The sequence below is a fragment of the Tursiops truncatus genome, chromosome 17, assembly GCF_011762595.2.
Source record: "Tursiops truncatus isolate mTurTru1 chromosome 17, mTurTru1.mat.Y, whole genome shotgun sequence".
In the NCBI taxonomy this organism is placed as follows: domain Eukaryota; kingdom Metazoa; phylum Chordata; class Mammalia; order Artiodactyla; family Delphinidae; genus Tursiops; species Tursiops truncatus.
The window spans coordinates 8,383,879-8,397,835 of NC_047050.1; the positions used below are offsets into that span (position 1 = coordinate 8,383,879).

At 37.5% G+C, this 13,957-nt stretch overlaps 1 protein-coding gene across 25 annotated transcripts in view; it reads right to left on the reverse strand.

Moving 5' to 3' along the window:
• Positions 1–13,957, reverse strand: part of ASPH (aspartate beta-hydroxylase) — a 418,870-nt gene that overhangs the window by 357,520 nt on the left and 47,393 nt on the right. For 23 of the 25 annotated variants that reach the window (XR_012327192.1, XR_012327191.1, XR_012327194.1 and 20 more), the window contains exon 4: positions 11,371–11,412. The exons of 1 other annotated variant lie outside the window; for it this stretch is intronic. Coding sequence is in view for 8 of the 24 variants with exons in the window: in XM_033843144.2 (XP_033699035.1) it covers positions 11,371–11,412 (42 nt within the window). In the remaining 16 variants the exon portion in view is untranslated. Of the gene's footprint in view, positions 1–976; positions 9,225–11,370; positions 11,413–13,957 lie in introns of those variants that run through there. One more of the 25 variants, XM_033843145.2, reaches the window with a different exon arrangement.

Sequence of the window (13,957 nt, forward strand, 5' to 3'; positions counted from 1 at the left end):
TAAAGGGCTGCAGACTCTCTGCAGGGCCAAGGCTATAGCTGCACCAGCGAGGCTTAGGGCTGTAGAGGAGGCAAGGCGGACTCACATCAATTTCCCTGCTACTATTTACCAACGAGATGCCTATTTGTGCTCTAGCAGCATCCACCATTTCAGTACCACAAGCCTAATTTACCCGGACGGTCTGGTTTGTCTTTTGTCCTGGTAAAATGACTTCACTCTCAAAAGCATCTCAGTTTGGATGAAAAATTACAGGGTCATTCTTCACGAATCCCATCTGTAGCAGGCTTTCAAAACTGTGCTCCATGGGTTCAATAAGCAGTTAAATATTCCCCCATCAAACAATAAAGATTTAAGCTGCCTGAAAATCCCGTTCTTACTGGATTCTGAGAAAAGTTTCATTTGAAAAAAATTTTGATCCTAAAAGTGCTTGAAAACAACTAGTACATCAATATTCAGACCCACGATGCCCCTAATAAACAGCTTTCTCTAAATCAGCTGGGAGCTATTTGTCTCTAAAATTGACATTGTAAAACGTGAAAAACAACGGGAGAAAGCAGAAGCGCATAACAAGAGAAAATATTGAGTAGCTTTCTTTTCTGTCCAAAGCAGCAGCTGAATTGTAAATGTACTAATACCTGGTCACAGCTATTTTCCAGAGGTGAAATCAGTGCAAAAATATTTTGTAAACTTCAAAGAAGCTGAAGATCGCATTAACACATCTCTTTCCCCAGACCCTTATAAACTTCCTAATATTTAACAAAAACACATTTTAGAATAATTCTTATTGTTTTGATAACCCATGTGGAAGCTTTTACTGTGATGTTTCCAAAATTTTTTCTGTTACCCAAGTCCATTTTAATCCATGAATCCATGAAGTGTTCCCCAGAAAATAGTGGTAAATCCATGTCTCATACAAGATTTTAGGCAAAAAGTAAACAAAAATTAAACAAGAAAAATAAATAAAATAAGGCAAATGAAAGGTTTTCAAATTGGATTTATTATGAGGTACACAGGGCAAGGATACAGCTCTGAAACGAATCTTCAAATCAGGTTATGAAATGAATGTATCGGTTCTGATGCTGATGTGGCTGCAAACAACAGAACACCGACTCACGCTGGCTCGAGCAAGAAGGAAGTTTATTACTTAACAGCAGGTGGGCTGGCTCTCAGCCCTGGCTTCATCTTCAGGGTGGCAATCCGGGCTCTCCCAGCTGCAAGCTCCTCTTTCAGACAAGATGATGTCCAGAAGCAAAGGACCACCTCTTGTTCTGTTTCTCTTAGGCTTGAGGAAATCCTTCCTGGAACTTCTCACCATTCTTCCCTTTCAGTTTTAACAGTCAGAACCAGAACCCACTTCCATTCCTAAACTGGCAAGAGCAGCAGGATGACCACAACTGTTTGACAGTAATTATCTAGGGTTGAACGAACGTTGCACGTCAACCACGACAGCTCCTGCATGATTTGGAAAACCAACTAGTTCCCTTAAAACACACCTTGTTTTCAGCTCTTTGAGCACATGAGACAAATTAGGAAAATTTTTTTTAAATGTTTACATTTAATAAATGTATAAATTTTCTTCCAATTGTAATTAAAAAATGGAGTAAGTTATAAAAAGTAAATGAAGTGAGCACTTTAAATCAACCATTCATAGCAAATTTAATTACCTGATACAATTACTGTAGCCTAGTATCAGCTTACTTCATTCACTACTACCCAACTACACCTGACCATAATGGGAAAGAATAAGTGGATTTTCTTCCCATTCTGGGAAATCAATAAACCACAAAGGCACCCGTACTAACTGGCCATGCTAATCCTTGCTGTTGTTCTTGGCTTGTATAATCAGCAGGTACAATCCTGGCAGGTATCCCAAGAGCAGCCCTACTGCCAGGAACTATAAGAGCTTCCCTGACACACAGTAAGAGCCATTCCAGATTCAAATCATTTTCACGTGACCCAAGGTGGACAGACAGGCTTCAGGAAGAGGATGACATAAATCTCAAAAGAATTAAACACTGCCAGAAAGATTCCTAAGAGCCTGGTTCCAGGACCAATGGAGGGACTCCACAAAGATGGGGTTGGAGTGGACTCAGTTTAACATCTCACAACAGGAGACCATGTGTAGGAGCTTAGGAACAGCAGCCAAGAGCGCTGCCTTTGAATCCATTTGAATCCCATCTTGAACACATTACCACTGCTACAACTTTGGTCTCCACAAGTATGGAAAGCGGATAAAATAGTAACTCATTAGAAGGCTTTTAAGAATTAAATGAGATAATTTAAACCCAGAAAATACACATCTTCCCCATCAGTTAATGTTTTCCTTTATTTCTTCTAAAGAAACAAATCTACCTCTCCCTCCCGCCTGCCTTGCACACATACTCACAACAACATGAACAAAGCTTAAGGCAACTTACAAGGTGGTTAAAACAATTAATGAAAAAGCTTCCGGGTTTTTCCTTAACAAAATTTTTTTAAACATTTTTCACCTTTCTAATATTACTAACAGTGTATACAGACCTGAAATATATTTTAATTATCTACTTTATATGTTAACCATTCAATAAACATCCATTGAATGCCTGTTAATGTCAGTTACTATGATAGGTACTGGACATAAATCATAGTCTAATAACAAAGTCCCAGAAAGAAGCAAAGTGAAGAGCATGATAATTGCAAGGCACACAATCCAACCACCTGGGAGGATCAGAGAACGTGAGGACAGATGTGATGACTTAGCTGGATACTGCAAGAGAGGCAGAAGGCAGCCCACCACAGTGGGAGCGTGTTGTACGCAGAGGGGAAGTGGGCAGGACAGACAATAGTCCAGTTTATTTTTTCTCCATCTCCTGTTTATCTCAGAGCATTTCATTGTAGAGACTGTATCCGCAGGGCCTAGGACAGCCCCCAATACACTGCAGACACTCCGAATATTTCTTCAACGAACCAATAAATGGGCAATAGAGATGACACAGCATGTGGGTCTTTATTTCATTATCAAAAACAACACAGAAACTTTAAGTATATGCCTTCCTCTAATCTTAGAGAAGAAATATTTGAGGCAAGGAAGAAGTGACAGACCTCTACGATGTAGAGATGCTAATAAACAGTGATAAATACACACATGAAGTGAAATCAAATGAGGTATGAAATGAGAACAAAGAAAAATAGATGATTTTCTGCTCTGTAGGGCTTAGAAAATGGAAGCTTTTGCAGAAATTGATTTCTACGTAAAAATGACATCCCAAACCAGTAATAAACATCTAGTTCATGTGGTTTTATCCTCAGGCAAATGGAGAAGGTAGGCCCTGACACTAAAGATTGTTACTGAGGATTTTTTCCAAGTACCCCGAACAAGATTTGCATGAGAATAAGCCTTCTGGGTCTGCTATATAATACTCACCCTTCAGTTTCCTAAGAACGAACACTTTCTCTTTAGACAGAACCAGGGGAAAATGTAAAGAGTTTAACAAAATAAACCTAACTCACCTGATAACTAAATGGCAGTATTTATCAAATGGCATATTCTCTTACATTCCTCTAACTGCCTAAAGTTATTGTTGACCAAGGGTTGGGATGAGTTCTCTCTATTCCCAGGGCTCTAACTCTGAGCTACCCATTCAGGCTCATCCCATTCAACCCTTCATATCTGGGCGGCAGCAGGAGGCATCGGGTGAGGAGGAGAGAAGGGGAAAACAGTTCCAGAAGTGCCTGCCTTTGGTGCGGATGAAATACAGGGTATAAATATTCACCGTGTGGCCTGCCCCACACCTAGCCCCCCTTCTCCCGGTAAAAGCGCACTGATTTCATTGAGGGACTGGTTCTCCATCATCCCAGTTTTAAGGGTGGCACTCGCATGCCCTTGGTCTTGCAGTCACAGCTTGGTTACCCCATCCCCCATTCTGTAAGAATTAGGAATAAATATGAGCACGGGGGACTCCAGGCTGCCTGAGAAGGAAGGCCACCTCCTGAGAGAGCCCAAAGATGGAGAGAGAGGTCCAGACCACTGTCTGAGCACCCAGAGCTAGCATAACCAAAAGACAAAAAGCACAACTACCCCTGGGCTTTACAGTCATGTGAGCCAATCAATGTTTTTGGTCCACGTAAGCTAACTGGAATGGATTCACACATGTAACCAAAAGAACTCTGGAAAATACTTAGAAGTAAATCTAAACGTGTTCCTAATATCCTGAGGAAGAATGATGAATGCTTTTTCCATAGAAACATAGTTACACCGAGACTTGCAGAACTGGAAATTAGGAATTGAATAGGTTTTTGTGGACTGGATGGAAAAACCTCTAAAGACCATAAAATCGCTTCTACGGAAAAACGTGTTGTGGGTACAAAGCAAACTTATAAATAAGTTTTTCACACTTAGACTGGGTATGAAATTTCTCAATTATACCATATACTTAAGACTACACTTTATTTCTTCATAACTTTTTTTTAGGCTTTACATTTCACATCTTGTGTTTCCATGTTGTAGCAGTATCCTTTAAATAACTAAGCATTCTTGCAGTTTTATACATATGTAACATTTAGAATTACTTTTATTTGCCCGTTCAATGATCTCAGTAAAACAAAGTAGGACCCAGTACACCCATTTTACAATGATACGTTAGTTGCAAAGAATAAAGAACTTAACTATTTGTCTCACAATCTGTTGATAAAAGGAATGGGAATCATAGCCACAGTGCTTCCAAACTTTTAACAACTGACTGAAACAACTTGGTAGAATTATTACCATCATTCTGACAAAAGAAAGGGAAGCACGAGTGCTAACAACGTACCAGCCACTCACGCACAATCACCTCGAGGGAAAGGAGAGAAAAACCAGCATTTCCAAGATGCATTTTATGGTGAACTGAGTAACCGATTTGGAGAATTGTTACCAATGGGCATTAACAGAAGGAACAGTGGAAGACACAGGAGAAAGGAATAAAAGTCTGGAGACACAGACTAAATCAGCAGACCCATTTCATGGAAAATGACATTTACAGTTAACTTAAATCACTAAAAAAATTTTGTTTCCTTTGGCCGTGCGGCATGTGGGACCTCACTTCCCCATCCAGGGATGGAACCTGTGCCCCCTGCACTGAAGCACTGAGTCCTAACCACTGGACCGCCAGGGAATTCCCAAACCGTTAACATTTAAAATCATACTTGTTTGCTCTCTTTCTTTGTTTTCTAATGGAAGTATATACAGGGAGTCCCTATTACCCAAGTAATCATTATGAGAACCTCTGAAGTTACAAAGTTGGATGGCTACACAGGCCATTACACTACAAAATACTCTCTATGAGCCACTCTGGCAGAATTAATTCCCCGGGATTAATTCAAACTTTCATGCTAACAGATTTATGTCAATTTCTTTACCAGTCTCTCCCTCATTTTGAAATGCTGTGGGACCACCTATACACAATGCAAATCATCCATAAAGTAAAACTGAAAATCTTGAAAAAAATAAGATTGCAAATAGTTGATTACAAGCAATGTTAGAAATAACTGAAATTCACACACAAAGCCATTAACCAATGAAAACACAGAAATTACACATCACAACTGAAGGAAAAATATCAATGATTATAAAGTTCTTCCAAAGAAAGTATTCTGAACACTATAGGATAATAGATTCCTGGAAAAACTGATAAGCTCTCAAATATTTTTGTAAAACTGACCGTCTTTACGATGACTGCTACTCACATGGGAAATGTTACCATACAAAGGAAAATTATGCCAAGAATGTCATTTTTTAGAATTCTATGCATCATCTCTTAGTGTAGCTTAAGTAATGTTAGTGATATAACAAAATACATTTATACTCAGTATTTAATTTTCACTTTTCAGGACTTTTTCTGACTCCCAACTACTTCAAGTTATATAATTTTTGTCCCTGTTTTTAGTTGACATTTCAAAAAGGTGACCTTTCTGGTTTTAATTATCCTTACATAAAAATATGAAGCAGCAGAATATAGAAATAACTACATACTGAATAAAAAAGTAAGTAAAACTGAGAAAGCAAGCATAATTTTAACCCATTAATCATGACCAAAAGCATATTTCCACTAAGTTTTTTAGGTGAACAGTAAAAAACTGCATCTGAGTAAAGTGTCACCTCAATTTTCAATAAAATTCAGTTGAAACCTTTATTTACTGAAGAAAATGGAAGGAAAGAAAAAAAAGAAAGTAAGCCAATTCCCAGTTCTCAAGAGCTCTTGAAATATTTTTAATATTTTAGGACAGAAGTTTCAATTCAATTCTTGAGTTGTTATTCAAAGGGAAACTCAATGATAGAACTAAAATATTTCCAGATGCTTTATTAAATAGCAACAGATAATGCTTATATGCTTATGCTGATTAGGGTTAGTCTAAATTTTTTTCACTAATTTCTTAGAATTTAGCATTTATGTACTTTATGCCCCACAGCCATTGACTGTCCTTCAAAAACCAAGGTAAAAATTATTAGAATGCCCTCAGTAAAGGTCATTATAATTTGCTGCCCTTCTCTACAAGGGAGGAAAAAAAAAGTCATCTGTACAGAAATTAACACTTAAAATTTGATACATAAATTTAAAAACTCAATCTATTTATCTTAGCAAGACCTAACATCAGTATATATTTTTTAAAGATTGTAATTTTATGTGGTCGGTGGATATAGTTTTGCTTCTCGTTCTGTCCAGTTCTCAGAGTCTCCCTCTTCTTCTCCCAGAAACTCTTTCCTGCAGGAAGCATTTCATGTGGTTTGAGAGGGAATCCCTCAACCCACACCCAAAGCTTTGTGCACAGGAGCCAGTCTGTCCCCCGACTACAGGAATGGTCACAGATGCTTCCAGGCCCAACCAGGACAGCCAGAATCTCCCAGGACTTTTCTCCCAGGGCCAGCCCAGAAAACTGCATCTTTGTACAAGGATGGCTAAGCTAGAAAAATGTGTCTGGGGCCCCCGGAGGGCCACCTTCCTCATCAAGTGGTAGCACCTCCGTATAGAATAAAGTCAAGTAGAAATCAGCAGGGTCAAGATTTGAGAAGAGAGCTAGGAGGAAACAGCTGATTACAGGTCTGTACTTGGGATCTACTCACCTCAAGCCAGTGCCCCCGTATTTGCCACCAAATGAGCCATAAAATTCACTGCGGTTTACTGTGCTCCTATAATCAAACTATAAAAATAATAAAATCCAGACGGATCAACATAGGAAGCCCCAAGTTAACCCATGTGACAATTTCTTTGGGACTCAGTTTTTAAACAACAGAATGATAGGATTGGATTAGAGATATTAGACTAGATATTCTCTAGGCCTGCCCCCTTGCTGGATAATTTTATTATGTCTGTTGGAATTTTTGTCAACTAAATGTACAGGTGCTTGATTTTAAGCATTAAAGGTGTCAGCATATTAAAAAAACAAAAAACACAAATACTTTTAGAAAATTTGCACTTAACACTCACTCACTTCTGATTTGAAATATCTTTAATTAGGCCAAAATCTCTGTTTTTAAAGGCTCTTCAAAGAAAAAGGTGAAGAATTATTTTAAAAATCAAATAAAAATTTTGTGGCAGCACTTACGATGCAGTTACAACAAACCAGGTTATTCTTCTCAAATTCAGTAACTGAATTTCACCAGCAGTCACGGTTACAGAATTAAGACTTCATGTAGAACAGCACAGACCATTTGTAGAAATATATTTCTTACAGAAATTTCATTTTATTAAATGTTTTCTGAACTCAATTTTGATCTCAAATTTGCAACTCCTTAGAAACGGTAAACAAGTATGATACAATCAAATATGAAAAATATATGCCATTCCACCAGTATAACTGAAAAATTGTGATATAAAATGAAAGGATATCCTAATTTGAAATAATTAAAGTCTGTAAAGTCTTAATTTAAAATTAAGGATAAAATTAAGGATTTAAAATGAAAGGATATCCTAATTTGAAATAATTAAAGTCTGTAAAGATGTCATAAATAGGCATTCTAAAATTGTTCTTCTACATAAAATTCTCTCTTTTATCCAGGACTGTTTCTAGAATTCTCAGAACACAGTGAACACTAAGTACTGGGCAACAGGAGAAGGTGGGGGAGGGATGGTTGGAGCGGGAGAGGCAGGGTGAGGAGTGAGGCAGCACAGCGGGGTGAAAAAGGAGGTAAAGCAGATGGTAAAAGACCAGGAGGAGAGATGAAAAGGAGTTGAATGGGGAAGAGCCTGAGGAAGGAGCAGCCCCCTGAGAGGGGGGCAGGGGGAGGGGGATGGTGCTGGCTGGGCCTGGGGACGGAGACTCACAGGCAACTTCACAAGAGCCCGAGGAGATGCCCTGGCAAGAGCTGGGGGAAGGAAAAGGGGATGGAGAAAGGAAGTGGAGAAGGAAAAGGGTGGTTGAAGAAGAATGGGAAGCAGGAAAGCAGGAAGGCGAAGGAGGGAAGAAAGACAACAGCTAACAGAGAAGGTGGTAACCTCCTACCTGAGTATTTATCATTCCTGAAACTTACAAATCACGCTGCATATAAATACTATTTAAAATTTTCATATTCTTGCTGAACTCCAGTGAAAATATTCTGTATTAATAAATCATTACAATTCATATTACACATATACATTTACCCGATACACGATCAATAAGTTAATAAAAACAGACGTTATTACATCATATTTTTATTACATATTGTTTTAAAGCTTCGTCTTTTAAATTTCGAAGCATGAGACGGGTTCCTCAATTTCAAAGAATTTACTTGGTTGAGCACCAATAAATATAGTCAATGGCTAAATGACACATCTTCCCCAACCAGAGCAATACCAAGTTTTCTATGCCCTTCAGCAGCAAATCACGATGAAGAATGTTACCACTTCCTGGGACGCTGCTGCAGCTTCAGTTCTTTCTCTTCTCGTTGCTCCCCTTTGCTAAGTGTGCCTGTTTGGCAGAACTTCTCCCTGCTTTTCTATCATCTTTGTCTTTGGGTGCCACTTTACCAGAAGAATCCTTGATATTCGTTGATTTTTTCCTATTTTCCTTGGCTTTAGTACCTTTACCTAGTCCCGCTTTCTCCTTGTCTTTGTCCTTTTTAACCCTAGGCGACTCTTTCCTGGAGACAACTGAATCCGCAATTTTCTTCTCCTTCCTGTCATCCTCCTTTTCTTTCTTGCCCCTTTTCCTCTCTTCATGCTTACTTTCCCTCCTTGACTCAAGCTTCTCTTTTTCCTTCTTGAGCTCTTCTTTAGTGAGTTCTTTAACTTTCCGGTTTTCCAATTAAAGGGAAAAATGTTTATTGAAAGTCATCTCTTAATTCATAGACAGCAACTTAGTGCAAAAGTATTGTCTTTTTTTCTATCTCCCCACACACATGAAATGATCATTCAAAAAGTGACTTTCATCCACTAGTTTTAAATTGGCTAAAAACAGCTGCAAACCTCTATGAAGTATCAGCTATAAAAGAAATGCTAGAAACTTGCCATCACTTTCCCAGCTGGCAATATAGTATGATTTGCCTCAGAACAAGGTTAACATGCAATATTAATAAAATGAGTCCAGCCATAAAGGCAGCACTTTACACAGAGCGTTAACAACTCACATGTCACAGCTATGACAACATAATTAAAGGAACACTGACATAATTAAAGGAACACATTTTCCATAGCTTGCAAGTATTTGTACAAAGATAATTTAAAAGTCTTTAGCTCTAACAAAAAAAGTATGTCCTTAAAATATCTGTGCTTGCATTCCTTGGAAACAAATATAACGCACAAATGAAAAGTTAAATACGATTTAATTTTCTTAGTTTAGAAAAACACAATTTCCATGAGCACAAAATTTTAAGTTTGTTATCTACAGTGTCTAAGATGACAAGGAGAACTTCTTTTCTGTTTCTATTCAACATTATGAAATCAGTATTCCTTTAAGTATATTTCCCGTTATTTTACGTAGAGCCACTCCAAGCCAACATCTATGCTGTCCATGCTCACAGAAGAGAGAACAATTAAACGGAATATACAGGTGATTCCAAATCTCACGTGAGGTGCTGCTTTCAACCTGCTTTACATCAAGTTGAACAGTGCTGCTAGCAAAAGCTTTGAATTTCACCTCCTTGATTCCTCATTAAGAAATCATACGAGAAGCAAGGTGTTTACTGTATAACGTAGCATTTAAGCAGAAACAAAAAAGAGAAAGATTTCTTTAATATAATAAAACGTGGAAGATGTTTCTGCCCATCAGAATCATGTAAAACTCAGAGTACAAAATGTTATTCGATTCTTCCTGACAATTTTATTAAAACCTTGTAAAAATACAGAATAGAATTCATAAATCATCAACCATCCTCAAAGTCCTCATTCTTTTCCAACGCCGTTCAGAGTAACATAGATAAGTAACACTGCAAGAGCAGAAGGCTGGTGCAATGCTGGCACGTGTTACTTTGCACACAGTTTTTAAAGTATTAAATCTTTAATGTTGAATTTGCCTCTCTAGATCAAGGAGTCAAATTATACTTTATTGGCCATTTATTTCATAATTACTTACGTAAGAATAAAATGGTAAAAATTCTGGTTTTCTTCCCGGGAATTATTCAGGCGGGATATCAAAGTTAAAACATTAAAAGTTCCTAATCTTAAAGTTAAAATACAAATCACAAAACCCTGTAAATCACATAGTAAAAGTCTCACCTGTTAATGTTTCACCAAAATCCAACTACATACAATGTGCCAAGCACTTGAACACAAAAGAGTATTACAAGTTTATGAAGAAAAGCATGCACTTTCCCCATGCCCCTCTCCCGAAAGTACAGAAATCTTTACAGTAAACGAGAAAAACCAAAGGAATATAAAATAAGGCTGCAATAATAAGCTGTTAGCCTATACAGAATGGTTGACAGGTGTAATAATTTTTAATGAGTCAAAATATCAAACACAGCAAATTCTATACCGGCATAATGAAATCTAAGTTTTCATTTTACTGAAAACTACAAGTGTGGTCCCACTAGCTTTTATTGTGCTCTAAGACAGCATCATCAGAGCTTTTGGAAAAAGGAAATCAATCATTGATGAACTCATCTTTATTTCCGACAGTACCTCAAAAATTTAGACTAAAGAAAAGTTTTAGAAGGTAGATAGGATGTATATACTGTAAATTTAATGTGTAGTTTAAAGACTGTTCCGAGGTTTTGATAATCTGAAAAAGGAAATTACTTAAAATTATAGGCCCGAGGCAGAAAACTCTTTAATGAAACCTTGATAAAACTACTTACAACCAAAGGTGTACCCAAACCAAAAAGCAATAGTGTTTAGCATTAGTAGCTGCATCTACAAAACATTATCTATAAACTGTCATGCATTTTCAAGCATTAAACTTGATTCACTCAAGGCTAATTTGAAAAAGAGAAAATACCTTTAGCCTTGGTTTTTCTCTTGGCTACCCCACCAGGTCCTTCTGTTGGTGTTTACAAGATGAAAATATGTTACAAACAGAAAATATTAAGGTAATTAAAAAATAAGTATCTATAAAATAGTTTAAATTGATGCAACTATTAAACAAATTTACTTAAATTCACCATTAAAAAAATACACTCCTGCAACATACAAATATCTATCATTCATACGTCATTTTAGAACCTTACTTTCACTACCTATAACCGAAAAATGCATTTTAAAAACATCATTGATTTAATCAACTTCACAACCTGCCTTAGGTCTGAAAGAATTGATGGCTTTAGAAATGTCTAATTACCACAGGAAATGGCATTTCCCTCTCAGTGGTGCCTGGATGTCAGTGGACTTCTGCTTGGACACAGATGATCAATTACAAGCACCAGGGGTGAAAGGACCTGGGGACCTTATTTCCCTACTCAATTATCACTGCCACTCAAAAAAAGGATAGTATATTTTGATAGAATTTTACTCTTTACTGTTTGAATAATCATGGCTTTTCTCCCATAGTTTCAAACTTTCTTTATAAAAAATTACATAAATAAGAATTATACCATTATGGAGGTATATACTAACTTTTTTACTCTTCATCTAGAAACTCTGCAAAGGCTTTCTATTTCTTCTCTAGGCAAATGAAAGTTCTGATGTGTTTATTTTTAACCTTCTAACAAGTATCAGTACCACATACCTCGCCGTACACTTTTTCCAGCCAGCCTGTACTTAGCATCCCAACCAACTGATGTTCCCAATTCTATCTCCTGGTCACATAAATGTTATTTTACACTCAGGTATCAGCAAACTTTCCAAAGTGGCATTCCAGGCTGCCAATCCATTTCCTGGGGACACCAGGGTAGGAGGTAGGGTGATTTCTGCTCATCCCCTGTGGAGGCAGCACCATGCACAACCTGTCACCTACAACTAAGGTCTGAAGTGTCCCAAGAAAGCCCCTCAGCCCTTTCACACCTATTCCTGCTGGAAACTGTGGAAGCCCCTCGGTATGTTTCTCAAAACCATAATCACACTCCCACTGCCAGTATGAGATTTTTTTACTCCTGTTCTGTTGTTTGAATCACCCTCCACTCCTAAATCTCCTCCCCTCTCTCTGTTCATGGCAAGTTGTTTCCATCATATGAGACAGTTCATTTGAGAATGGCAACTTATTTTGGTTGAGATATCATCATTGTCATTCTGGAAAAAAAGTGTTAGCGTATCTTACCAATGACTACATTAAAAACAGAAACGTGAATTAACTGTTCCCTGTGGCTGTCTGTATCTATCCAGTTACTCGACATGCATACATAACCAAAACCAGTGTGTGTGTCTAACAACTATTTTTCACAGACAAAGCCCAGTTCTTTCTTAAACTCTAGCAAAAACAGCATACCACCGTGTAATACCGAACGCTATCTTGGACCACTCCCCAAGAAAGTTTATTTAGGTAAAATGTCAAACTTATTCTTGCAATGACAACTTTTAAATACATGGGTATTATCCAATGTGCAAAAGAAATTAGCGTAACGCATTAAAATACACTTTTAATGGTGCTAATGTCCCCTCCTGATGGGTATTATCCAATGTGTAAGAGAAATTAGCGTAACGCATTAAAATACACTTTTAATGGTGCTAATGTCCCCTCCTGATTCCTGCATGTTCTTGACTGGGGAGGCCTGGATTTTCCCTTAAAAAGCAGAATGGTGGGAATCAGACTATCCCCCTACCCCTCCACTATTATGATATAGTCAAAAGAGCTATATTGATGAAAAGGCTAGAGTTAACATAAATAAGCCAACATATTAGATCAACATCAGATTAGCTGATCAGAAACATGAAAATATAATAAGTACTTGATTTAAAACTTTTCCAGTTTGGGTATAAATCCCTAAAGTGATACAAATTAACAATGTGCCATTGTACTATATAAAATGCCAAAGTATCAACCTAAGCTGTCTTTTCTGAACTTAAAGAATATATTCAATCATTTTTCAATATTTTTGACATGACAAAGACTGAACTAATAATTTAAACAACAATCATCATATTGTTGATTGTTGTATAAACAGAAAGAGTATAAACATGAAAGAAAGCACAGCACTTGGAAAACAGAAGGTAATACAGGAGCCTGTAAGTAACAAAAAAAGAGGGGAGAGTCAAGAAAACGCAGGGAATGAATGAATGAATGAATGAATAGAAAATGCAGGATTCTAAAAGTCAAAGTAGCGGTTGTAGAAAGGAAGGAATGAACAAAGGGTTAGGATGAGGACACTACTGAATTCTGTTTGTTAGTAAACGTCCCATATACAGTTTTACAAGGAGTGTAAGAGGCGGTCACGTTAAAATGAGAAAACAGGTAGAAAGAAGGGTGAGCAAAACCCCAGGGTTGCTCATCACCGCCTCTCTTCCCTCCTTAGAAGAAAACTGATCATCTATGGGGTTTCCCAAGATTCTCAGTGGGCAGAAAAGGAATAAGAGTTTGAAGAATTTGATCTGCATTCCTATGTTTTGAGGGGTAGGAAACAAAGGCATGTCTAAGGGTAGAGAAACTGAGTCAG